A 26571-nucleotide genomic window follows, 5' to 3' on the forward strand; every position below is an offset into this window, starting at 1 on the left:
CAGGTCATGTTCACAGGGCCTGAGGGTGCCCGGTTTGTCCTCTGCCCCTTCATTTTAGGCTCCCACCTGCCAGAACTACCGGCCACCCTGGACTGCCTACGGGTTCCCACATGTCTGTTGCTTGCACACACATCCTGCTTTCTCTGCTTGGTGCACTGCCAGCTGGCCTCGTCACCTCCTCCAGGTCTTCACTGATCCCTCCACTTTGGCTCTGCTCAAGCCATCTTGAGGTTCCCCCAAACCCCTGGGCACATTGCCGTCACCTTGTCTATCATGTCACCACTATGTTATACTTGTTAATTTCTTGGGTGGTGGGGAGTCCTTTATGATGCATTTCAGGCTTTACAATAAGCCTGACTGGGTGTAGATGGCAAAAAACATTTCTTAAGTGAACGTGGCTCTGAGAGGTTAGGCGCTAGCATATTTTCTGCTGCTTGACTCTACCCTCTCAGCCCTCCCACCTTCTACATCCCTGTCTTTCCAGCCTCCGAGGATCTGCCTCTCTGGGGACATCCCCAGGGAGTCTGGAACTGAGTTTATGGCTGACCCTTCCCTTCTGCCCCACCACTGGGGAGTCCTAAGATTGACCTCATACTGCAGACAGGGTGCCTGGGGCCCAGAGAGGTACTGTGGTGTGGTGGTCCAAGTGGACTTGGGTTCAGGTCCCAGCCTTATGGTTTTGGAGAACCTAGTACTCCTTTCTTCTTCTTTTTTTTAAAATCATTTTTCCTTTCATTTATTTTTTATTGAAGTCTTTATTGAACTTGTTACAATATTGCTTCTGTTTTCTTTTATGTTTTGGCTTTTCAGCTACAAGGCATGCGGAATCTTAGCTCCCCGACTAGGGATCAAACTTGCATCCCCTGCATTGGAAGGCAGTCTTAACCAGTGGACTGCCAGGAAAGTCCCTTTTTCCTTTTAAACAACAGTTTTATTGAGATGTAATTCACATACCACATCCACCTGTCCCCTTTAAAAGTGCACAATTCACTAGTTTTTAATGTAGTCACAGAGTTGTATAGCCATCACTGTACACCTCTCTGAGCCTGTTTCCCCCTCCCTAATGAGCTGTGATGACTGTGTGGCTGGGAGGAGGGGTTAGGAACATGCACATGGAGGGCTCCACTCAGTGTCTGGCCAACAGGAAGCCTGGGCTAGGAGGCACAGTTACGGGGTCATATAGCGAACTGGGGTTAAACGAGGTTAGTATGAAACCCACCTCCCCAGAAGGATTTTCCTACCCCTCCTCCTTGCTCTGTGGCTGTTTCCCTAGCAGTAATTTGAGGAAGGCCATGGAAACAGGGGTGTTGGGGTGAGGGGAAAAGGCAACGATTACAGTTGTTTAAAAGGCCTTGGGACTTCCCTGGTGGTTCACTGGCTAAGCACCATGTTCCCAGATTCCATCTCTGGTCAGGGACTTAGATCCTACATGCGGCAACTAAAGATTCCACATGTGCAATGAAGATTGAGGATTCCATATGCCGCCACTAAGACCCAGCGCAGCCAAATAAATAAATATTAAAATAATAATAAGATAGAAAGCCTTGAGTTGGCTAATAATTGAGTCAGCCATAGCCTCTCCCATTCACTAACCTAGTGACTCTCTAAGTGTGGTCCCTGGGGGAGCAGCATTAGAACACCCAAGAATTTTGTAGAAAGCATACTTTCAGGCCCCACTTCATACTGAATCAGATGCTCTAGAAATGGGGCCCAGAAATCAGTATTTGAATAAGCCCTCCAGGTAATTCTGCTGCCCTCTCTACTTTGAGAACCATATAGCTAAGTAAACCGTTCACTTATTCACCTCTGATCTCCTTGCTGCCCTCCTGAATGAATGGCATAGTCACAGAATGGGTGGGTGGGGGAGAAAGGCTTTCGATAGGTCTCACAATAAGCCCCAGTCAGGACTTCCCTGATAGCTCAGTTCGTAAAGAATCTGCCTGCAATGCCAGAGACCCTGGTTTGATTCCCGAGTCAGGAAGATCCCCTGGAGAAGGGAAAGGCTACTACCCACTCCAGGATTCTGGCCTGGAGAATTCCATGGACTGTATAGTCCATGGGGTTGCACGCAAAGAGCTGGACACAACTGAGTGACTTTCACTTCACCATTTCAGGGAGAACCAATCTGGCAGCACCCACAGAGACAATCCTTAGACAGTCCTTTACTGTATGAATGAAGTCAAAGACTGGTTCTGGCAGATACAATCAGACTTCAGCTCAGGGTGACTTCTCTCTGTCTCCTCTACCCCTAAGCTCCAGACATGATCTCCCTCTGCTGTCCCAAGGGTGGGTGTCTGTGTGAGGACCCCTCAGGAAGGCCATGGCAGCTAGGACCCTAGCTCTGCCATGAATTTACTGAGTAATCTTGAGTAAGTATGTCCTTCCCTGGGCCCCATTTCCTCATCTGGAAGATGGGGATAATTATTCATCTGCCCGGAATACAAGATGTTTGCTGTCAGACTAAATGTATCTGTTCAACTGTATTGAGAATCTAATCCCCTGCCAGTGTGTGAAGGCTGGAGAGGTAAAGTTCACGGGTTTTTAAAACAGCGTCTACTAAATGGAGCTGGTCAAGGATGGAGACTCACCTTCTCTTCCCTTTCAGGAAGGCTTTTGGGGAGCCCAGTGTGTTGGTGATGGATGTGCTTAGGGCTTTGGGAGCCTCTTCAGTGGCTGCAAATTGGGGGCTTTGGTGACATGATGTTTTCATGTTTGTTTAAGCTGACTTTCTGCTGTGCATTTATTCAGTCTATGAAAAAATAAATAAAGCAGAGTCAGGTGAGAGAGAGGGGGGATGGGGCCACTACTCTGGGGAGGGTGTAGTTGGAGAAGACCTCTCCAAGGAGGAGAGGTTTGAGTAGAGATCTACATGAGAATGGGAGCAATAAATAGGCAGAGGAAATAGCAGAGCAAGTGCAAAGCCTGGAGGTGGAAAAACATTTGATGTGTTCCAGGAATGGCAGGGAGGTAGAGCGCCTGATGGAGGAACTGGAGAGAGGCAGATCAAGTTCAAGGGCCGGGTGGGACCGGATCTCGCAGAGTCTTGCTGGACACGCTGAGGAATGTGACTGTAGCCCTCTAAGTGCCACGGGAAGTCAGGGGAGAGTTCTGAGGAGAGTTCTAGTTTCCGGCTTTGCTTTGTAGGAAAATCATACTGATTGCTCTGAAGAGGATTCCAGTTGGGCCAGAGTGGAGACAGGGAGACCTGTCAAGGGTGAGATGATGGGGGTTAGTGAGTCCAGGGCTACAACTCTGTAGTTAGAGCCAATAGAAATTGCTACAGGATGGGATATGGAGGGTGAGGGAAAGGAAGAGTCAAGGATTGCCCTTAGATCGGTGGCCTGAGCCCCTAGATGGGAGATGGTGCCATTCCTGAGATGGGGAGATTTTAGGGCAAATTGAGAGTTTGTTTTTGGACATTATGTTGGGTTTGAAAAGCCTCTAGACATCAGAGAAGAGACGCTGAGCAGGCTGTTGGCAGGCGAGCTGGACTCGGGGGAGAGGCTGCCACACCCCCACACCTGCTAAATGGCCAGGGCTGTTGTGGTAAAGGGGTGGGGACAGAATTTAAAGGGTTCTCTCCTTCCCCCGTTGGTATGTTTAAGGAAATGAATGAAATATTTAATATTTGTTTTTATTTTCTTATTTATTTGGCTGAGTCAGGTCTTAGTGGTGGCATGTGAACTCTCAGTTATAGCAGGTGGGATCTAGTGCCCCTACAGGGATTAAACCCAGGCCCCCTTGCATTGGGAGCGCAGAGTCTTAGCCACTGAATCACAAGGGAGGTTGCTGCATTTTAAAACTGATATTAATTTGTTACCTGAACAGTCATGTTTATTCTTTAAAAATATCAGGAAATGAAGATAAGCAGAAAGCAAAACAAAAACCAAATCACTCTTAATTTTGCCATCCGGAGACCAGCCCTGCTGACTCTTGGTTTGTATTAATATATAAAAAACATCTATACTTAAAAAGTTGGAATCACATTGCTTTAAGGTTTTATAATCTGCTTTTTTCACTTAACCTATTGTGAAGTGGACATTTTAGAGATGTGTAACTCTCGACATTGAAAACATAATGTTGAGAAAAAAAAAAAAACTACTGAAACACTCAGTGTGAAGCCCCACACATGACCTGTTTACTACCTGAGGTTCTGAGGTCAGCCGAGCGATGTAACTGAAGGATTTCTGTCCAGGGCTGGGGTGAAAGCCCATTAAGATTTGGCTGCACCCCTTCCCAGAGGAGGGGATGGGATAGGGTGACTTACGGAGGACCCTTCTGCCCCTGAGCCCATTCCCGGTGGATGCGCCACTGGGTTCACCTGCATTTTCTGTGGTTAATTATTGAACACGAGGAGCTGGTGCTCTCCCCAACCTCTCCCTGTGCCTTACGTCTTCGCTGACTCAGCTCCTGCCTGGAACTGGCCAAGGAGGCCTCTTCCTCACTCATTCATCCAAAACCCTTTACTGACATCTGCCACCTACCTCCTGCCCGGGTAGGTGCTGGGCAGGCTGGGAGCCCCGTCCAGGGAGGGGTAAGTGGGCCAGGTGGAGCCCTGCCCTTCCTATGTCTCTGCACCCCACCCCATCTGCCCTGACTTCACAGATGATGAGACTGCCTCAGAAAAGGTGACTTTCTCAGGGTCACACACTGTAGGACTGGAATTTGAACCTGAGTCTCTGACTCGGAGCCCACGCTCCTGCTGTGATGAAAAAGTAAAGTGAAGTCACTCAGGCATGTCTGACTCTTTGCGACCCCATGGACCATAGCCTACCAGGCTCCTCCACCCAGAGAATTTTTCAGGCAAGAGTACTGGAGTGGGTTGCCATTTCCTTCTCCAGGGGATCTTCCCGACCCAGATTTCAAACCCTGGTCTCCTTCATTGCAGGCAAATGCTGATGAAACAGGAACACAAATAAAATGCTGTTGACTGTGACCTGGGGCTTCCCAGCTGGCGCTAGTGGTGAAGAACCTGCCTGCCAGTGCAGGAGACATAAGAGACGTGGGTTCGATCCCTGGGTTGGGAAGATCCCCTGAAGGAGGGCACGGCAACCCACTCTGTATTCTTGCCTGGAGAATCCCATGGACAGAGGAGCCTGGCAGGCTACAGTCCATGGGGTTGCAAAGAGTCAGACACGACTGAAGTGACTTTACACGCACACACGCAGACAGTGATTGGGAGGCAAGCACAGGGAGGGGGTGTTCTGAGCTGACGGTGGGATGGGGGCTCCCCCAGCAGGAGCATTGGGGTGAGGGGAGGTCGAGGGGAGCTCGAGGGGAGCGTTTCCTCAGGCTCTGATGGTGAGGCGTTTCAGGCAGAGTGCAGTGGCAGCAGTCCCAGGTTGGGGCACTCTGGGAGCATTTCGGGCAGGCTGTGGGTCAATGCGTTCCAGAGAAACACATTCCCTCAGGAGTCTCTTCCAGGTGTGACACCCCCATCAAAAGGAGGAGTGCTTCCGGGAGACCAGCCTCGTTGCCCTTTGCTGCACCTGCAGCCTGTGCCCCCACGTCCTATCTTGCCTCACATATTCACTCCTCTGTCCTTTCCCCTCTTCCTATCCACTGGGAAGTTAGGAACTCTGACTATCATCTCATCTCTGTCCTGGATATCCTGGTGACCTTGGGTGACTCCCTTTCCCACTCTGAGCCTCAGTTTCCTCATGTGTGCAATTGAGGTTAATTCGTGAGCTCATCATGAATCAGATGAGCTGGATTCTAAAGTTCCTTCCATTTCTAAATGTCTGGTTCTGGGCCACTCAGTAGCTTCCCACTGCCCTGTGGGGAGTTCCAGGCCTCGATGGCATGGCCCCCTGGTGCCCGATTGCCCTCCCAACACCCTCTCCCCCTCTGCATCCTCCCTTCCCTATCTGTCTTCCCTGATGCCCTTTCCTTCCATAGCTGTCTCAGTATTTAATTTCATAAGAACCCGCAAAGGCAGAAGCAGTTGTCTTCATTCTGCAGATGAAGCTATGCTTAATAAGGAAGGGGGGTTCCTGGGTTCCTCTCTCGGCCAGCCCAGACAGACCTGCCCGCCACAGCTCAGTGTCCACCTCTGGGAGCTGTGGGTGGCATCAGGGGCAATTGAGAGGATTGTAAGTTTTCTGTGAGCCCAGCCACCTGGAGCTCGGAGGCTTTTCCCTTTGAGGTGCAGCACAGAGCCACAACTCCAGGGAACTCTGATTCTTAGTCCACTTTCCAGATTACTCCCCAGTAATTCTTCCCTCCTCTCCCCTTCCTCTTCCTCCCCCTCCTCTTCTTCCTTCTTCCCTTCCTCCTCCTTCTCCTCCTCTGCAACCCCTTGCCAGAGGCTCCTCAGCTGCCCTGTCCATCCAGCATCTAACCCTCTCCTTCATGCTGCTATTGTAGATTTTTGCTGGTCTTCAGCTGCCTGGTGCTGTCTGTGCTGTCCACTATCCAGGAGCACCAGGAATTTGCCAACGAGTTTCTCCTCATCTTAGTGAGTGCTGGAGTCTGGGTCTGAGGGAGGTTGTGTGTGGGTAGCACCTCTGGGCTGAGGGTGAAGGTCAAGTGAGGCTTCACATAGCATATCTCAGAGAGTGGCTGTCTGTGCTGTGTTCCCTGACATGGTGGCTGTACTTCTCTGGGCTTCATAAAAGCCCAGAGGGCTTTATGGGTTGCCATAAAAGCCCACAGGGCTCCCCTGCTTTAAAGCAGGTGTTGGGAGAGCTCCTGTCTCTATACTAGGGCTTATGATGGGCCCAGAGAAGGGGAGAGGAGGCCCACTCCTCAGGATCAAAGCTGCTAATACCACCCCTATGGGATCTGGTTTTAACCCCTAAACAGAAGCACTTCAGAGGGGCACTGTGACCGAAAAACACCCCTTGTGTCACCTGGTCAGGGTTACAGAGGCTGAGATGGCTGGGAGGGGGAGGGGAGGATGAGGAGCAGAAAAACTCAGACAGTTCATGGACGCAGCAACAGGGGACAGACTTGAATTTTCAGTCTCTCTGGAAGATATGGAAGAAGCCACTTGCCTTCCGGAAGCCTCCCCAGGTCCATCCAGGCGAATGAACCTCCAGGAGAGGCAGGCTGAGGAAATTCTAACATCCCTAACTCAGGGACTCCGGGCTGGGTGCTGTGTAATCTAGGCCCGGGGCCTGAATAGTGGGGACCAGAACTCAGGCCCCTGGTCCCACAGGAATTCGTGATGATCGTGGTGTTTGGTCTGGAGTACATCATCCGCGTCTGGTCTGCTGGATGCTGCTGCCGCTACCGAGGATGGCAGGGCCGCTTCCGCTTTGCCAGAAAACCCTTCTGTGTCATCGGTAATGGTCCTATCCCTCCCGCACCTGATCTTTGACCCCAAACCGTAGGGTTGACACCCTGACCCCAGGACCCTGGCTAGTGACACAGACTCAACGGACCTTCCCAGGCGCCCCCTCGGGCCCCAGGAACAACCCCCACCCCCCACCCCCAGCCTTGGGTCCAGGCACGGGGTAGGTGGGCTTTCTGGCGCTGGCCGTGACCTCGCCCCACTCCCCGCCTCTGCAGACTTCATCGTGTTCGTGGCCTCGGTGGCCGTCATCGCCGCGGGCACGCAGGGCAACATCTTTGCCACGTCCGCGCTGCGCAGCATGCGCTTCCTGCAGATCCTGCGCATGGTACGCATGGACCGCCGCGGCGGCACCTGGAAGCTGCTGGGCTCGGTCGTCTACGCGCACAGCAAGGTGAGGCCTGCCAGGGATGGAGGGGTGAGGGAGAGGGGCGTGTCCGGGGCGGAGCTGGAGCGGTAGGGGGCGGGGCCTGGCGGAGCCGGGGGCGGAGTTGGGGATTTAGGGGCGATGAACCGAGGAGCCTGGTGGGCCGCAATCCATGGGGTCGCTAAGAGTCGGACACGACTGAGCGACTTCACTTTCACTTTTCACTTTCATGAATTGGAGAAGGAAATGGCAACCCACTCCAGTATTCTTGCCTGGAGAATCCCAGGGACGGGGGAGCCTGGTAAGCTGCCGTCTATGGGGTCGCAAAGAGTCAGACACGACTGAAGCGACTTAGCGCAGCAGGGACCCAGCGCGACTGAACTGAACTGAATTGAAGGAATCCAGCGCCAGCGAGCCCACCGAGGCTGGGGGGGGGGGGGCCGGGAAGGGGCGGGGGCAGGGGGCGTTCGGGACCAGGCCAGGAGGCGGGGCCTGAGGGGCAGAAGCTTTTGGGTTTAGAGGTCTACGCTTAATAGCGAAGTGGTGACCTGGAGTGGGGTCTGGGGGTGGAGCTGCGGTGGGACCGGAAGTGGGGTCGGATGGAAGCCTGAAAGTGGGGGGCAGTGCAAGGTGGGCAAAGAGCTGAGCCTGGAAGCTGGAGGGTCAAGGGCAGGGCCGGGGCGGGGCGTGCTCTGAGGTTCTGTGAGGCCCTAGCTGTGCCCGAAAGGCGGGCAGGGTCTCCTGGAAGGGAGTTACTGAGAAACAAAGGCCGGCAGAGCGGCCACCAGGGACTTCCGAGAGGTGGGTACTCTTACCCGGTTCCGAACACCTCCCATAGGCCATTCTGGGAGCTGTCAACCTCCCCACCTGTGCCGGGTGGGTGGTCTCATCCTTTGCTGCCCCCACAGGAGCTGATCACCGCCTGGTACATTGGGTTCTTGGTGCTCATCTTCGCCTCCTTCCTGGTGTATCTGGCCGAGAAGGACGCCAACTCCGACTTCTCCTCCTACGCCGACTCGCTCTGGTGGGGGACGGTGCGTGAGGGTCTGTGCAGGGCCGCGCTTCTCCCTGGGACCCTCCCTGGCCTGATCATTGTGACCCCAAATCCCGTGACCAGCCCTTGTGTTGTCCCTCAGCTTCCCCCAGTGGACCAGCTTGTGCCCCCATCTAATTCTCTACATCAAGCCCTTGTGACCTCTACCCCTCTCCCCATCAGCAAGGGGGAGGGGGAGAATCTATTGACTAGGAACCAGGCCCTGTGACAAGTCCTAATGACCAGTTCCTGTGGGCAACCATGGTGGCCCCCCTCATGATCAGGCTCCCACCTCCCTGTGCCCCAGGAATCTCCTGTGGGTGGACCCCCTGACCAGCCCTGCAGGTAATTTGTTTGTGTCCCCAGATTACACTGACAACCATCGGTTATGGTGACAAGACACCACACACGTGGCTGGGCAGGGTCCTGGCTGCTGGCTTCGCCTTACTGGGCATCTCCTTCTTTGCCTTGCCTGCTGTGAGTCCCCCTTCACTTAGGATGGCCCAGCCTAGGGGAGGGGGTCCTGGGGAGAGAGCCTGCTAAGCCCCTGTCCAGCATTTGCATGGGTGGGGGAGACACCTCAGATGGGCAGCAGTAGGGGTACCTTTAAAGCCTTTGGCCGTCCCACCTCCAACCATGCCTATTGCCCTAGGGCATCCTCGGCTCTGGCTTTGCCCTGAAGGTGCAGGAGCAGCACCGACAGAAGCACTTTGAGAAGCGGAGGATGCCAGCAGCCAACCTCATCCAGGTACAGGGGCCCCAGGAAGCCCCTGAACTGAACTGGTGTGTCAGATCTGTATGCTGACCCTTGTGTACCACTTCACAACTATGACTCCACTCAGAGAGAATTTTCTGGAGCCACATGCCAGGTTAAGGACAGAGCTAGGAGGCTGGCCAAGATTGTCAGAAACTTCTCCCTCTTCTGCGTGCCCAGTTCATGGCTAGCCAGAGCTGGCCCACTGCCCAGCTGCAGCCCCAGCTCTGCACGGCCTGAAGTGGAGTAGAGACTGGACAAGAGATCCTAGGCCCCAGGGGGAGACCCAGTCCTGCCACCCATCAGCGGTGCAGTCATCAGGAAGCCTGTTCTACTCCCAACACCTTAATTCATCCCACCAGCATCTCCACAAATGAATGTTATAACTGAAACCAAGAAAACACCTTGAAGGAAAGAAATGGTTCTTTGAAGAGCATTTAGCTGGGGCTTGGCCTGATCTGACCTCGAAGGGAAACTGCCCTGGGAAACTGACACTTGAGCAGAGAGCTGGAGGATGGGTAGTTAGCTAGGTGAGGAGGTGAAGGAGGGAGCCTTTGAGGTAAGGGAATGGCATGTGCAAAGGTCCTGTGGTAAAAGGGAGAAAGGTGTGTTTGATGAACGGGAAAGAATCTAGTGAGGCTGGAACAGAAAGCTCAAGTAGGAGTGTACAGTGGAAGGGTTTGGCTCAGTGGATGAGGCCCAGATCTGAGGTCAGAGAGAGAAATTTAACATTTTCCTAAGAACAGTGAGGATCCATTGACAGGTATGAAGCAGGAGGAAGGGGTGTTAATGATCAAATCTGTGTTTTGAAAAGTATTGAGTGGATTGGAGGGTGAGCTGTGTGAGTGGAGAGACCAGAGAAGAGACTCCAGCAATGGTCTGGGTGAGATGGGGTGGCAGGTGACTTGGACTAGGGTAGCAACAGATGAGATGGAAAGAAATGGGCAGATTCTGCATATTTAGGAGGTGAAATTAGTGGCATCAGGAGTGAGGGAGAGGGAGATGTCAGGGTGACTTCTAGTTTCTGGCTTGCCTGACTGGAGGGTTGATGCCCCTCCTCACTAAAGGCTGACTAGACTTGGGGCATGAAGAGTGAGTTTGGCTGGAACGTGAAGAGTCTGCAGAGCCTCTGAGCCCTGGGTGGGTGGGTGGGGCTGTGGAGGAGGCAGCTGATGTAGTGGTGTGCAGCTCTGGTGAGTAATGTGCTAGGCCTTGTGTGCAGACGGTAATGAAGCCCTGGGCATGGAGGTGCTTGCCCAGCAGGCAGAGAAAAGAAGAAAAGATGGTTTCTTTCCTTAAAGCTGAGCTTTAAGGAACCTGAGCATTTAGTGACTGGGAGGGCAGAGCTGAGCCAGTCAAGGAGGCAGAGAAGGAACACCCAGAGGGGTAGGAAAAAAGCAGGAGTATGTGGGCTGTTTCCCCCACTGTCTGAGGCATTCCCGAGGGACATGGGCTGAGGCAAGTGCTCTGAATTTTGGGGACTCTGTAACAGTCTTGTGCAAGAGAAACTCCTGCGAGAAATATCGGGCTGGCCAAAAAGTTCATTTGGGGTTTCCAGCCAATGGTGCAGAAAAACCCAAACGAACTTTTTGGCCAAACCAATAGTTCCAGGAACACTGGCACAGCTCACCTCTCCTGCTCTGACCCCCTCAGCTCAGGTCTGGCTTAGCATCCCCTTATCTCTCTTCCCCAGGGTGCAACCCCCCCCCCCGCCGCCATCTCTGCTGTCTCCAGCCACCAGCCCAACTTTGCCTTCTCAGCATCCCTTGGGGCACAATGGCTGCTGTCCCCTGGGAACTGGCCTTCCAAGGGGCATTGTAGGGGCAGGTGGCTGGCACTGGCTGTGCCGAGAGACAGCTGGTATTGTGGTGCCCATAATTAATGAGACAGCTTTGGCAGCTGCTCCCCAGCCCAATCCAAGGGACTAGGCAAGCAGGAAGTAAAAATATTCCTGTCCTAGGAGGGTGCCTGGCCAGTGAGGTCAGCAGTGGGCTGGCCCTTAAAGACAAGAGGCATTTAAGAAGGATCCAGTTTTGCTTCCTCCTGCCCAGCACCTGTTGTTGTTGATCACCCCACTCACCCCAAGTCCCTACTGGCTCTTCTCTTTACCTGGGGGGAGAGGGGTAGTCCTTCCTCTTGTCTGACCCTCATCCCTGTTGCTGCAGAGGAGACCCAGCAACGTCATGGATGCTAAGGGGCTGGTAGTTGATGTACTTTCCTCCCCTCCTCAATCCCATGGGCAGTGGCAGGCAGCTGGGAAGAATGGGGTAGGGTTATTTTTAGTAGTAATAATTCATTTAGTCAGTATTCATTCCCCAGACATTGCAGAGCACCCACCATGTGCCAGAGGATACAGTGCTGACCAAGACACAGCTTACAAACTAAGGAGAGAGAAATACATTAATCAAATACACAATGAATAAATATATATCAGCTGTGGGAACTAGACATAACAAGAGTGGTTAATAGGGAAACTTGGTATTAAGTGCCTACTACGTGCCATGCACTGTGCTTGGCATTTAACGAACATTTCCCCATTTAGTCCTCACAGCCTTGTTGCATGCATGCTAAGTCTCTTCTGTCATGTCCAACTCTTTGAGACCCTGTGGACTGTAGCCTGCCAGGCTTCTCTGTCCATGGGGATTCTCCAGGCAAAAATACTGGAGTGGGTAGCCATGCCCTCCTCCAGGGGATCTTCCTGACCTCTTATGTCTCCTGCATTGGCAGGTGGGTTCTTTACCACGAGCGCCATGTGGGAGGCCCCCACCACCCTGTTAGGCAAGTCGTACTGTGTCCATTTCACAGATGAGAAACTTAAGGCTCTGCAGCTTTATTTAATCGTCCACCCAAGTAGGTGGCAAAGCTGGAATTGGAAACCCACTTCTGCCTGATGGCAAAACCCCAGCACAGTCCAAGGCCTCTGGCTCTGAGGCTGACTGCATGTCACCTTGGGAGTCTTTTCTCCTCAGGCCTCCTTCTGGCCTTGCTGGTGGCTGTGGAGTTGGAACAAGCCTCTGGTTCTGAGTACCCTTCAACTGGCCTGAGGCCTGGGTTCTTTGGGGGGCTGAGAGGCCTCTCCAATGCCGGGTCCCCCACCACCTCCTTCCGCTTCCTCCCACACTACCAGGCGGCATGGCGCCTCTACTCCACCGATGCGAGCCGGGCCTACCTGACGGCCACCTGGTACTACTACGATAGCCTCCTCCCGTCCTTCAGGTAGGCCCTCCCGTGGGGGGCAGGGAGGTGGGTGGCTGGCAGTAATGCCCCTGAGGACAGATGGCTGGGACACAGTCCTGGAGGCTGGGAAGGGGGTGATGGCTCCCATGGGGGCCTCTGGGGCTGGCTCTGCAGAACCTGTGTAATCCAGAGCCTGGAGGATCCTCTGTCCCACTCTGTTCTGCCAGGGAAGACGGGGACATTGGACTCAGGGCTGAGCCCTGGTCCTGGCAGTCTACAAGCTCCCCCAGAGCAGCTGCCCCTTGGGGCAGAGCCCAGCCAGCTCGCTCCCCTCAGTCTGAGTTGGGGTCAGCGTTAGCCCTTGGAGTAGATAGAGACACTGTGGTGTGGGCAAGAATGTATGTGCCAGAGTTAGGTACTAACACCCACCCCAACACCCCACACATGCCTGCTCTTACTGTACCAGGCAGCAGCAGCCTTAGGGCCCAGAAGTGGGTTCACCCCACTGGCCCAAGCTGGGGTAAGACTGCATGGGGTGGCTCCACACAGGAGGTCATTAATAGCATCACCAAGGTTCATGTGGCCAGGTGCCTGGCCACACCCTGGGGCGGGAATGAAGACCTTGGAGAGCGGCTCAGCACCGAGGGCTGCGAGGGAGGTGGGGCCAGGCTGCAGTGTTCAGCGTTTCTGCGGCTGCCTTTTTCACCTCATTAGTTCTCGCAGAGCAGCTGTTGCGTGATCCCACTCACCCGTACACCTGGCTGCCCCCTCCGTGCTTCCTCAGCCTTAGGGGGCTTCCCAGGGGAGGGGCAGGAGAGAAGGGGCTGGGAAGGGGGCCTCCCAGAATCACACTGGCTCCCCCACCTCTCCACCTGGCAGAGGCAAGCGCCCACCCCAAAGACAGGGATGGTGGTTAGATTATTAATAGAAAGAGCCCTTCTTTCTAGAAGCAGTCCTCAGGACTCAAGGCCAGGCCCTGGGAAGTAGGGCAGGGGCTAGTTTGTTAGAAATATGTGTGTGATGGGAAGGAATGATTTGGGGGTGATGGTCTTGGGTCCTCTGGGAAGAGAGTCAGAGCTTGGTTGGGCAATTCTGGGTCCACTGGTCCTTCTGCTCCCTGGACCTCAGTTTCCTCATCCGTGCAATGGGAAGGCAAAGAGAGGCAAGATCTATTTCTTGGGTTAGAGAAACAGGAGATGGCCTGGAGAGTTCAAAAGAAGCTGAGCCCTCAATCTAGTCTCGGAGAACCCAGCATGAGGGCTGCAGAAGGAAGTGGGCTGCCTATCAAATCTCCCTCCTCAGCCTCAGTTTCCCCTAAACTCCAGTCAGATCTGGAGGGCAGGATTTCAGGGCTGCTGCTGGCCTCCAGGTGGGCACGGCTCTGCGTGCAGGCACTCTGCTTGCTGAGCAGTGAGGTGGATTTGAGGTCTCTGCCTTCCCCCTTGGGAGGGTGCCCCCTAGTGGTGCCCATCCAGCACAATCATACCGGGCATCCTTGAGGGTTTCCCAGGAGCTAAGAAGAGAGAAGGAGAGAGGAAGGCTACTCTCCCGTTCCCACCCCTGCCTATGCGGGCCTGGTGTGTTCGCTGAGCATCTCCAGACAGGCTGGGCCCAGGGGGAATCCATCGGGAGCTCAGGGTCCTCAGGTGGGGGGCGGTGCCAGGGCCCTGCCTGCCGCTGACGGCGCCCTCTCCTGCAGAGAGCTGGCCCTCTTGTTTGAGCACGTGCAACGGGCCCGCAACGGGGGCCTACGGCCCCTGGAGGTACGGCGGGCGCCGGTACCCGACGGAGCGCCCTCCCGTTACCCGCCCGTTGCCACCTGCCACCGGCCGGGCAGCGCCTCCTTCTGCCCTGGGGAAAGGTAGGGGCCCCCCGGGGCTGCCACCTCCTCTTGCTTCTCCTCCTCCTCTTCCATTCTCTGTCTCATCCTCTCTTGGATCTGTCTCCAGCCACTGTGTGGGTGTCTGGGCCTGTGCTGGGGACTCCCAGGCCTTTTCAGGAGGCCTGGGCAGTTGTCATCAGATGGCCTGACAGGTATAGACCGACGGTCTCTCTGGAAAGGCCAGAGTTGACTCACCGTTTCGTCACCTGGGACTCCAGGGGCCTGAGTCGGGGAGATGTCCACACCATCCTTTCCCATCACCTCCTCCATTCATTCCATTGTCCTCTTTCTTTCTCTGTTTCCACGTCCCCCTCACTCTTCCATCCCTGCACCCCCATCCCTCCCGGAAAGCTGGAGAGAGGAGGAGGCCGCTGGCCACAGGTGCTTACGGCTCAGGTAATCGTGGGCACCGTCCCGGGGTGTGAGGGCTGGGGCCCCACCTCCCCAGCATGTTCCTCGAGAAGGGGCTTGACACTGAACTCGCCTCTTGGGAAGGAGATGCCAGCTGGAAAGAGAGCTCTGTGACTAAGAACTGCTGAAGGGCCTATGTAAACTCAACCAGTGACTAATGCTCTTGTCTTGTGCAAGCCTCATCCACAGCTTTGCTAATCCCAGAGCCTCCTCCTGGGATTCTCCCACAATGCCTTTCTTTCTCACGGAAGGACATTTTGCTGTCCTGCCAATCTCTCTCCCCTTGACCTGCCTCTCCTGGAGCTTTTGCATCTTAAAAGAACAAAGAAAGAACAATGCTTACCCCCACATAAATGTTCATAAATAGTGGAATTTCAGGCATACTTGGATAAGGGAAGCCCACTAACTCACTGTATATGGGAAAGTGACTATTCCTACAGAGGTATAGCTTTGAGGCCAAGGGTTCAATCCCCACTCGCTCTCGTCATCATCCCCTGTCCTCTGCCCATTGGTTTGTTTTATTTCATCTTTGCATTCACCCCTGAATCAGTCAGGTGGACATTTGGGCCTTGAGCCTCAGGTGTGATTCTGAGCCCCAGGCTCAGAACAAGGGAGGGGAACAGAGGTGAACTACTTGGGGATCAGAAGGAGACGCTATGAAAGCCTCTGCTGCTTGGTGCTGTGTGTCCTTGAGAAAGTCATCAAGCCACTCTGAGCCTCAGGGTTCTGGGCAGAAAATTAGCAGTGTGAAGGCTGCTCAGGGGCTGATCTGGATTTCTGGGCTGAAAAGGCTCAGGGAACAGGGAAGAGGGGGTTCTGGTGCAGAGATTGCAGGGAGCAGAATTCCTTTCCCGGTCTCAGTGAGGGCAGTTCTGGCCAGGGGCTGAATAAGAAGTGAGTGAAGAGGGAGACCCCCTAGGTCTCTGGGAGGAGGGGACGTGTGATTGGCCAGGCCAGGCTGGAGGTCCCTGGACCAGGGTCCACGGTGCAGCCCATGAATATTGTCTGTCACTATCTGAATGTCCCACAGTGTTATCCTTGCCCCGACCCAACCACAGCAGACAGGCAGAAGCTCAGAAGTTTTGGCATTTGAGCAACCCTGCCCACAGCCTGAGCCAGGGCTCTTTGCAGCTTCAGTTCACTCTGGTCTCACTTTGCCTGAGTAGGAAGGTACCGGAAATGGAAATTATCCTGGACCCCAGCATCTGTACCACCTCCCACAGCTGCTTTGGGTCTCTGAGCCCCACAAGGCCTAGGAACAGATGACCACTGAGGGCTCGGCCATCACTAACTCCCAGCCTGTGCGTGTCTGCCCTGCAGTGTCTGTGTGGCTAGGGCTCCTGGTGATGGTGGTGGAGTACTCCTTATTCCCCAGACCCCAGGGGGCCAAACAGTGACTTCTAGGAGATTAGTGTGTGTGTGCTAAGTCACTTCAGTCGTGCCCAACTCTTTGCAACCCCATGGAGTATAGCCCGCTAGGCTCCTCTGTCCATGGGATTCTCCAGGCAAGAATATTGGAGTGGGTTGCCATGCCTGCCCCCAGGAGAATCTTCCTGACCTAGGGATCGAACCCACGTCTCTTATGTCTCCTCTATTGGCAGGTGGGTTCTTTACCACTAGCACCACCTGGGAAGCCCCCTAGGAGATCAGGCAGCAGACCAAACGGCCAGATCCTTAATCTTGGCTGTCTGGGCCCTGTGGGCTGGGTGCCCAAGACTCCACCCCCTAAACACACACACACACACATACACACACACACCTGGTTGGCCACAGCCTTAGTGGTGCTTGTGGATGGATCCAGGCTGAGCATGTTCCCAGGATGACAAGGACTTCCTGAGGGGTGGCTGTGCCAGAGCCAGCACCTCTCTCTGTGGGTTTTGCGATGAGACGCTAAGACAGTGGTTTTCAGAGCATGGTCCCCAACTTTCTGTGTCGGCATCCCATGGGACATCTGTTCATCATGCAGAGATACCTGGACCTCTCCCCAAGCCACGGAATGAGCATCTCTAGAAAAGAGGCATGGAATTCTGCATATTTAACATGCTCCCCATGAGATCCTTATGCAAAGCTGGAGAACCTCTGCCTTCTAGGCATGTGGGCTAGAGGATGATTTGAGTCGGGGGGGTCCTTCTCTCCTACCAGCCACAGGAGGCTGGCCCCATCCTGGCAGCTCCCCATGCTCCGCCCACCTGCCTCCTTCCCACTAACCTCTGTTGTGTCTTGTTCTCCACTTTCCAGCCAGATGTTTAGTAATAAACGGAGTTTCTTTCGGATCCACGCCAGCTGGAGACCGAGGTACCCCCTCGCCTGCTCCTCCTGTCCCGCTTCTCCTTGCCCCACCCAGTTCTGGGGCTGGAGAGGGAGACAGGATGGGCCAAGGACAAGGTGCATGTGCCTGCCGCCTGCCGTCTGCCTTGGGGCCCTGATGAGCCCCTCGCCTTCCTGGGGATGCTTCTGCCAGGTCTGGGGACCTGGGCTTGGTCCCCAGTCTGTCAGGAGGGACACCTACAGGAGCCTTGGGATGAGTTCTGGCTCTGCTGCTGATGCTCCCCCACCCCAGCCTCATGTAATCTTGGCCAGATTGCTTTCCTTCTGTGGACCTCAGTTTCCTATCTGTGGAATGGGCAGATTGAACTAGAGGCTCTCAGAGGGTCCTTCCCACTCTGACTTTTTCCAGGCCTTTAGCTTCCTGGCTTCATACTGCCCACTGAGGTCCTAGCAGATGCCCGAAGGGGCTGGGGTTGGTGCCTCCTTCACCAACTCCAGAGCCCAGTTCTTTAGCCGCCTCACCACTACATTCCTTGGTACCTGCCCTGTGCCAGGCCCTGCACTAGGAACATAGTGATGAATAAAACATGGTGCCAAGAGAGTTGCAAGGAGTAACTGCCATGTGGTGTGAGCAACACAACTCAAGGAGGAAGCAGAGGGTGGCGAACACCAAGGGGAGGAGGTGAGAGAGCTTGGCTGTTGCAGCCCGTCGTGGAGGTCGGGAGCTAAAGCTGGGTCACAGAAGCCCTGTGAGAACCTCATTCTGTTGGCACTGCCTGGCAGCTGGGGCTTAAGAGTCCTGCGCATCCCAAAGTGCCTTGGCAGCCTTGTGGATTGAGGCGGGGGAGGGGGCTGGGGCAGGAGGAGGAGAGGGGGGACAGAGCTCCTCGCTGCTCGACCCAGAAGCAGAGTTTCTTAGAAATGTGGCTCCGTTCTGAATCTGGCTGGGGGCCTTGGGTGCAAGCCTTCTGTGCCTCCACTTCCTCAGATGTAAAATGAGGGTGATACCAGGATCTGTTTCCACTCAAACTGTGCCTGGCTCAGAGGAAGTGCCAGATAAATGTTGGCCTCACGCAATTTACTGTTATGGTATGCGCTTGGAAACCACTGCTGGAGGGAACACGTTGGGGGGTAAAGCCGAGGAAACTCTGGGTCAGCTGTCCCCCTTTGCAAGATTCCTTGGGCTCTGTGGGTGTGATGGGCAGGAAGGGCAAGGCCAGGGCTGTTTCCACAGTCTCGAAGAGAGAGGCTACATTCAGCATCAGAACAGGTAGGCTGCCTCAGACCCTCTGTGAGCCTGGTGTTTGGCAGGCAGATGGACTGCTTAAAGAAATCCCTGTGGAAGTGAGCACAGGGGTTGGGTCCAGCCAAGCAGTCAGAAGGCAGCATGTGCCCTGAGCTTGCCCTCTCTTACAGGGATGCCCCAGTTAAATTCACACACCTGTCCTCCAGCCACCAATGGTGCTGAAATCACTGGCACCACTGATGTTTTGGGCCAGAAAATTCCTTATTGTTCGAGGCTGTCCCATGCATTGTTCAGCATCCTTGGCCTCTACCTAGATGCTAGGAGCACCTCCCTCCCTGCCTCAGGGAGACAACCAAAAATGTCTCCAGCCAAATGTCCCCTCAGTTCAGTTCAGTCGCTCAGTTGTGTCCGACTCTTTGCGACCCCATGAATTGCAGCACACCAGGCCTCCCTGTCCATCACCAACTCGTGGAGTGCACTCAAACTCACGTCCATCGAGTCGGTGATGCCATCCAGCCATCTCAGCCTCTATCGTCCCCTTCTCCTCCTGCCCCCAATCCCTCCCAGCATCAGAGTCTTTTCCAATGAGTCAGCTCTTCGCATCAGGTGGCCAAAGTATTGGAGCTTCAGCTTCAGCATCAGTCTTTCCAAAGAACACCCAGGACTGATCTCCTTTAGAATGGACCAGTTGGATCTCCTTGCAGTCCAAGGGACTCTCAAGAGTCTTCTCCAACACCACAGTTCAAAAGCAAAATGTCCGCTAGTGAGCAAAATAACCCCCAGCTGAGAATTACTGCCAGAGACCCTCTCCTGTTGGCTCCTCCCAGAGAAAGAACACAGCTTCTGAAGTCACAGAAAACTGGGTTCCAGTCCTTGTTCCATGCAGAGAAGCTCTGTGACCTTGGAAGCTTAGGCACCCCCTTCCATATCTGTAAAATAGGGGTGGTAACTGGAACCCGCCACCCAACGTGGCTGAGAGCCGAAAAGGCTCAGGCAGTCGGCCTGGACCTTGTGTGCTCTTCTGATGTCCACTGTGTGCCAGGTTCCTTTCCATTTTCTTTGAGCTTTTAGGCTCCAGAGAGACTGACATGAGCCATTTTCTGGGCCCTGCCCAAGGAGCTGGAATCCAGGGCCACTGCTGGGAAAACAGCACCTTCTTATACTGAAAAGGAGCCCAGGGTCTCTGGCTGGCTGGAAAGTTACAGAATCCCACAAGTCAGGCTAGAAGCTCCTTCAACCATCACAGAATCAGAGCTGGAGAGAGACCTTTCAAGACCTCTAGGGCAAGTGCCCACACCCCTTCCTTCATGAGCCCTACTGAGCGCAAGCTCAGAATGGTTCACACACTTCTCATGACAGGGAGGTCAGCCCCTTTCCCCAGAACAGCACTGGAGTGATGTGCCAGGCACAGAGGTCCAGACTTCTGGGCCCTTGGCTGACTGTCAGGGCCTTCTCTGCCCCTCTCTCTTCCTCTGCCCCTTGAAGGAGCAGAGGACAGACGGGGTGGTCGCACGGACTGGGTGGGGTGGTGGGTGCTTGCCAGCATGAGAAGAGCCTGAAGGAACTGCTCTGCAGAGGAAAGTTTGGGAGAGCCAACCTCAAACTTCAGTTGGAATCTTTGGTATGTGCTGAGGAAATCCTGGGCCAGCCAACAGCATGATGGATTGCAGGGAGCCACCCCATCCTTCCCTTCTGATATCTTCAGGGCCCCCATCCTTGTCCTATTACCTCTCCCCTCCGGGCAGAGGTCCCTACTCCTAAGGATGGCCCTACATACATCCCAGCTGCCTTCCCAATAGCACCTTCCAGGGCCTCCCTCCCCTCAGCACCTTGTTCTGTATACTCCATCCCCTATGCCCGGGCATGGAGGACCCCGGTCCCCACTCAGCTCTGAAACTAGAATCTGTCTCCTGCTCAACCCTTGATCTGAAAGTCTCTGAGACCCAGTGACACAGTGTCCCACCCTGATCCCTGCTCCCTGTCTGCATCAGAATTCCCCCAAGACTGGCTGGTGTTCTCCTGAGCTGGGGCCCCGGACATTCGAGATACAAGGGCCCCAAAGCTGTCTGAAGGGGGCCTTTCAAGTGGCAAACACGCAGGGTGGTGGCGTTGACACCGCCAGGAGGCCTCTGGATGGGGACGTTTGCACAGGTCCCATTCGGACAGCGATAACACGGTCCTTGAACCTCTTGGACAGAGTTACTCTAGCAGGCACTGGGTACGCTGGGCCTGTCCTGGGGCACCTGAGGCCTCCCCTCACCTGTCTCCTTCCAAGATTTGGAGGATAGGTGAGGAGTTTGGGTGTGGGAAGGGGAGTCTAAGGGCATACACAGATGTATACACGTGTCTTCACGTGTACATAGACGTGTAGGTGCTGTTGAACTGCAGGCTCAGGAGGCAGTGGGAGGTCGTGTGGGCAGGATGTCAGTCTGGGTGGACAGAGAAGAACAGCTTACAGACCTTCACTGGTTTGGGGGTGGGGCCCACCGGCATGGCCTGGGCATACGTGTGGGCCCAGCAGCTAGACCCACAGGGCTAAGACCCCCAGCAGGCCAGGACACTGCACACCTCCAGGCTGTGATTTCATTCACACAGAAATCTGAATGATGGAGACCTTTGGAATTTTGCAGTGCACTGCCTATACAACTGTACCAGGTCCTAAGGCCCTGACCTGACCAGGTGAGGTCAGATAGCTCCAGCGGTGGGCAAAGGAGGAACATAGGTACACACACTGGCACCTGTGTGCATACAAGCACAGACACTACACACGTACACGCACACACCCTCAATTCCACACAGCCGGCCCACGTGCACAGAGAGGAGCTGGGGGCCTAACTCAGTGTGCTTGGCCAGGTGAGCTTCTCCATCCCTCAGCACCTTGTCTGTCCCCAGAGGGGTCTCTTGCCTCCACCCCCCGCCCCCCGGCTGGGCCAGGCCCAGCTCCCAGTCCACTGTCTGTCTCTGACTCCCTTCTTGGGTTTCTGCCACTCTTTCCACTCTGACATCTGTCTCCTGTGCACCCTTATCTGTCCGGGCAATGATGGGTGGGGGTTGGGGGTGGGGGTGGGGAGTGGAGTTGTTCAGACTGATCCTGGATTGGCTTCTCATAGGAGTCAGGGCCCCCCTTACCACACCCATGTTCCATCCTAGGAAGTCTCCGCTTGGAGGAGAGTCAGCCCCAGTAGCTGCCCCCAAGTCCCAAGTCAGCTGTGTCCCCACTCACACCTACCCCCAGCTGCAGCTAACTTGACTCTCTCCCCGACCTGACCTGCCCTGCCAGCAGCCGGATGGGCATCAAAGACCGCATCCGCATGGGCAGCTCCCAGCGGCGGACGGGCCCCTCCAAGCAGCACCTGGCACCTCCGCCGATGCCCACTTCCCCGAGTAGTGAGCAGGTGGGTGAGGCCAGCAGTCCCACCAAGGTGCAGAAGAGCTGGAGCTTCAACGACCGCACCCGCTTCCGGGCCTCCCTGAGACTCAAACCCCGCACCTCGGCTGAGGGTGAGCCCCTGCGGGTCTGGGGCCAGGACCCGCTGAGGATGGCAGGGCGGGCCTGGAGTCTGGGCTGGGGGTGGGAACACTTGGTTCTAGTCCCAGCTTTGCAGCAGATTGAGCATCTTTGGGCACCAGTCTTCTGGTCTGTAAAATGGGCATCATAATACTTGCTTTGCTGGGCTCCAGGCTGTTTGAGAATCAGAGGAGAATATAGAGGTAGCATTTGGTAGTGGTTAAGAGCATGGGGAGAAGGGATACAAGTATATATATGCCTGAGTTGTTCTACCATAACTACCATAACATTGTTAACTGGCTATGTTAAGTTGCTTCAGTCATGTCTGACTCTTTGTAACCCTATGGACTGTAGCCGGCCAGGCTCCTCTGTCCATAGGGTTCTCTAGGCAACAATACTGGAGTGAGTTGCCATGCCCTCCTCTAGGGGATCTTCCTGACCCAGGGATTGAACCAGAGTCTCTTATGTCTCCTGCTTTGGGAGGTGGTTCTTTACCACTAGCACCACCTAGGAAAACACCAATATTTAGAAAGAGAAAAAGAAAAAAGATTGGGGAACACATGTACACTCATGGCAGATTCAAGTCAATGTATGGCAAAACCAATACAATATCGTAAAGTAAAATAAATTAATTAATTAAAAAAAAAATACGTGACAAGAAAAAAATAAAAAAGAGCACAGGCTTTGGAGCCAGGCTGCCTGGGTTTGAATCCTGGCTTTGTCACTTACCTTGGGCAGGTAACCTAATCTCCCTGGGCTTCATTTTCCACGTCTATAAAATGGGGATAGTGAACATATCTACTTCATAGGACTGTTGTGAGGATTATATGAGATTATCCACAGTAGGTGAACAGAAGAGTTCTGGAATATAGTAAGTGCTCATCAAAAGCTAGCAGCCTTACAAACATGCTCTGGAAGGAGCAGGAGGCCATCCGTGCTGAAGAGAGCCCTGACTGTGCACAGCCCCACTCTGGATTATCTTGTCTACTTCTCTTAACAATAGCAGGGTTGTGTCTATCCCCATTTTACAGATGGGCAGACTGAGCTCTCTCAGCAAGGAAATGGCAGAGCTGATATCCTTAAGCAGGTCTGTCCAACTCCATAGCCCATGCTCCCCACCCTGCCCGTTTGCTGGCCCAGCCTGTGGATATGAGGCTGTGAGCCTGGTGGGGGCTGCATTTAGAGAGGTGGCTTTTTGGAGTTCTAGCTCTGTTCCTGACTTACACTGTGACCTGGGTAAGCTACTGCCCTTTTCTGTGCCTTGGTGTCCTCTTCTGAAAAACAGGATTGGACCAAATTCCCTGGAAGACTTCTCCCAGCTCTGACATGCTTCAGGCCCCTGGGTGGTGGTGGGGGCGGGGGTGTAGAGGGGGGTGGATAAGAATGGAGGTTAAGGACAGGAACTTTGGAGGGAGGGGACCCAGCCATACTGCCTCTGTCTGTGCTGTATCAATCCCCCAACGTGCTGCTGGCTGACCACTCTCTTGGTCCTTTCCTGGAAAGTTACAGAACTCCACAAACCAGTCTTTGGAGGGTGCTGGTACCTGGGACCTGGTTGGTACCCAGGGCCTCCTCTTTCCTGCCAAGAAACTGCCTGACCTCCCCACCCTTTGTCCCCAGTGGGGCCAGGACAGCATCACCTGTCTCTGCAGTGCTGGGCACCAGCCTTGGAGAAGCCATTTCTCTTATCCCAGGAGGAGAACGACTTGCTTTAGAGGCTTCCTCCATAGCAGAGCTGGGGCTGGGAGCCCCGCCCCTTGATTCCCTCTTGGCTGAAGGATAAGGCTGATGTGAGAGAATGCGCAGATGCCTCAAGCCCTGTGTCACTGTCCTGCATGGTGGAGCCGGTGGGGCTTCCTCCAGGGCTGTGTGCAACTTGCCCTAGGCCAGACAGATGTGCCCTAAAGTGGTTCCTGCTCACCGGCCACCAGGCAGATGTGTACACAGGGCAGATGGGCCTGCAGCAAACTGAGGTGTTTCCCCTGGGTAGGGCAGCTGGGAGGCAAGAACCTGGTCTGCTTGTGCCCCCAGGAAGGCTCTGGCCCCTTTCTGGGGCTCTGTCTTCCTCTCTGTACCCCTCAGGGTAGTGGTAGGGATTGCAAGCACTCCCTTCTGCCACCGCCACCTGGGCCCCCTGCTCCTGACTTTTCAGAGGGCCCCTCGGAGGAAGTAGCGGAGGAGAAGAGCTACCAGTGCGAACTCACTGTGGACGACGTCATGCCCGCTGTGAAGATGGTCATCCGTTCTGTCAGGTGAGACTGAAGCAGGAGGTGGGCCACCTACCACTGCTCCCCATCTGGGGTCTGCCCTTGTGGCCAGGCCTGGCCTAGCTCCTGGCATACCAGCTGCTGCCTGCCTGGCACCTTCAACGGTGCTGGCTGGCGGGGTCCCTGGAGAGTGGGTGGGGTGGGGAGGTGGCATATGGCTCCCGGCTGGGTTGGTGCAGACTTATCATGTTGGGAGGGCTGGCCAGGTGGGGCGGTGGGCATGGCTGCCCACCACAGTCCCTCTACTCACACTACAGTCTTCTCCCTGCTTCTCCCCCTTACCGCTCTCTCCCTGAATGTCCGGCTGCCTCCTCTCTCTCTCTCTCTCCCTAGCTGTGTATCAGCAATCTGCCTGGCTCTCCCTGGGTCTCTGTCTTACAGGCAGTTTCACCCCATCTCTGTGTCTAAGTCTCATCACCCTCTTGCCTCCGTGACTCAAACTTACTGTCTTCCCTCGGGAGTCTTGACCTCAGCCTGTCTGTTTCCCCCAGGATTTCCTCTAGAGCCATACTGTTCAAACCACAGGTCACAACAGTTTGGAGTCAACTTAGTGAAATCAATTTAGTGGTCAGCATTCAAAAAAGAAAAAAGAAAGTATCAGAGTGCATCCTTCATAGTAAGAATAAATGTTTATGAAACTTCTATTTCAGTTATGTGTGTATGTTTATACTAGTTTCTGTAAACTATTTCTTATCGTAGTTCTTGGTCAAAAAGTTTGAAGGACCCTGTCCTCCTGGCTTCACTGGCTGTCTCCCTTAACAGTTCAGTGGGGACCAGAGTCCCTGAGCTCTTTAGCCATGTAGCCATGGATCTGGCTCCCAAACTCCTTGGAATGGAGTTCCAGCCTAATCTCTGTGTCCATCCGGTAGCTCCAGTTTCACCCCTAGGCCTTCCAGACTCATCCCCCTCTCTTCCCTAGCTGATTCACCTGTCTGCAAGCCTCTTTCTTTTGTGTTCCTTTTAAATCAAAATCATCTGGACACCCCCTCTCCCAGAGAGTCTGAGGCCTCTCTCCACCCCTCTTTTATGCATCCTGTCTCTCCCCTCCAAGGGACCAGCTTCTGCAACACAACACCCAAGCTTCCCCCTGGCCCAAGTCAGCTCTCCTTGGCCCCTCACACTCAGCACGCCCCAGTCCTGCTCCCCCTCCCATGACCCCATGATAGGCAGTGACACCAGCATCCACCCTGTGCCCCAAGCCATGGGAGTCATCCTGGACTCAGACTCATAAGCCTTTCAGGCCCCTCTCCCACACTGCTCACAGCTGTTCTGTATCTCCACCCCACTGCCCACCCCCCTACCCCCACCCCCAGCTCAGGCTCATCCCCTGGAGTGGGTCTTCCTGCCTGGGACTCTGCCCCTCCAGGACATCCTCTACCCACACAGGTGGACAGAGGATGGTCATGCTAAAGCAGAGTAAACCACATGGCCCCTTCCCCACCACCCCAGCTTCCCATTGCCCAATCTCTGCCAGGGATGCTAGGATCTTCAGAATAACCCCTCACCCTACCTCTCATTGATTAACCCCTTTCCTTCACATCCTGTTCTGGCTACTGTGGACTGACTCTCACTCACACACCTCCATGCCTGTTTGTGTCCCCAAAGCCTCCCTTCATGCCCCTCCTCTTGCCCTGGGACTGGAAGGTATCACTTCTCAATATATCTCCTGACCTCCCCAGCCAAGCTCTCCCTTCTCATGGTCCCCAGTCCTCTTTCTCCACTCCTTGACATAGCCCTCATCGCCCCATAATTGTCTGTGTCCTCTTCGTCTCCCACCCCAGACCAGTGCTCCTGAGACCAGGGATTGTACCTGATGCCCTTTGGGGTGTCCAGGGTCCAGCACAGGAGTGCTAACAGGCATATGCAAAAATGTCTTCCCCTAAGCTGTCCTTAGCAGCAGTGTTCACGGGTGCCTTGCTTGTGTCCCACCCAATAGAGAGAAACGACAGTCCCGGCCCTCCCAGTGACTGCATATCAAAGAAGACCAAACAAACTCAGGAGGCTGGGGCCGGAGCGTGGTGGGGAGGGAGGGAGGCCCAAGACTCAGGTGTGGCTGTCTGCAGTGGCCCAGGCAGGAGGTGGCCTCCTGCCAGACAAGGTAGCAAAGGACAGCGAGGGGGCTGGAAAAGAATGCCTGTCCTCTGAGACTCCCTATCCCCACAGGATCCTGAAGTTCCTGGTAGCCAAAAGGAAATTCAAGGAGACGCTGCGACCATACGACGTGAAGGACGTCATTGAACAGTACTCAGCAGGGCACCTGGACATGCTGGGCCGGATCAAGAGTCTGCAGGCTCGGTGGGTGCACCGGGGCCGGGGCCAGGGGAGCGGGGCAGGACTGCCGCGGCACCAGTTCCCGCAGGAGGT

The 26571-nt window shown here is 54.7% G+C and overlaps 1 protein-coding gene across 9 annotated transcripts in view; it reads left to right on the forward strand.

Moving 5' to 3' along the window:
* KCNQ4 (potassium voltage-gated channel subfamily Q member 4) overlaps window positions 1-26571 on the forward strand; it is a 58885-nt gene that overhangs the window by 24807 nt on the left and 7507 nt on the right. For 3 of the 9 annotated variants that reach the window (XM_086381401.1, XM_086381426.1, XM_086381437.1), the window contains exons 2-12: window positions 6367-6457; window positions 7160-7286; window positions 7513-7688; window positions 8570-8695; window positions 9061-9171; window positions 9347-9442; window positions 12576-12664; window positions 14325-14486; window positions 21713-21933; window positions 24093-24192; window positions 26371-26502. In XM_086381401.1, the coding sequence (XP_086237527.1) occupies window positions 6367-6457; window positions 7160-7286; window positions 7513-7688; window positions 8570-8695; window positions 9061-9171; window positions 9347-9442; window positions 12576-12664; window positions 14325-14486; window positions 21713-21933; window positions 24093-24192; window positions 26371-26502 (1431 nt within the window). Of the gene's footprint in view, window positions 1-6366; window positions 6458-7159; window positions 7287-7512; window positions 7689-7779; window positions 7963-8569; window positions 8696-9060; window positions 9172-9346; window positions 9443-12575; window positions 12665-14324; window positions 14487-14858; window positions 14904-17156; window positions 18996-21712; window positions 21934-24092; window positions 24193-26370; window positions 26503-26571 lie in introns of those variants that run through there. The other 6 variants (XM_086381472.1, XM_086381417.1, XM_086381406.1 and 3 more) reach the window with 6 other exon arrangements.

The sequence above is a fragment of the Bos grunniens genome, chromosome 3 (genome assembly GCF_055505025.1).
Source record: "Bos grunniens cultivar Pamir isolate PY7600 chromosome 3, Bosgru_T2T1.0, whole genome shotgun sequence".
Lineage (NCBI taxonomy): Eukaryota > Metazoa > Chordata > Mammalia > Artiodactyla > Bovidae > Bos > Bos grunniens.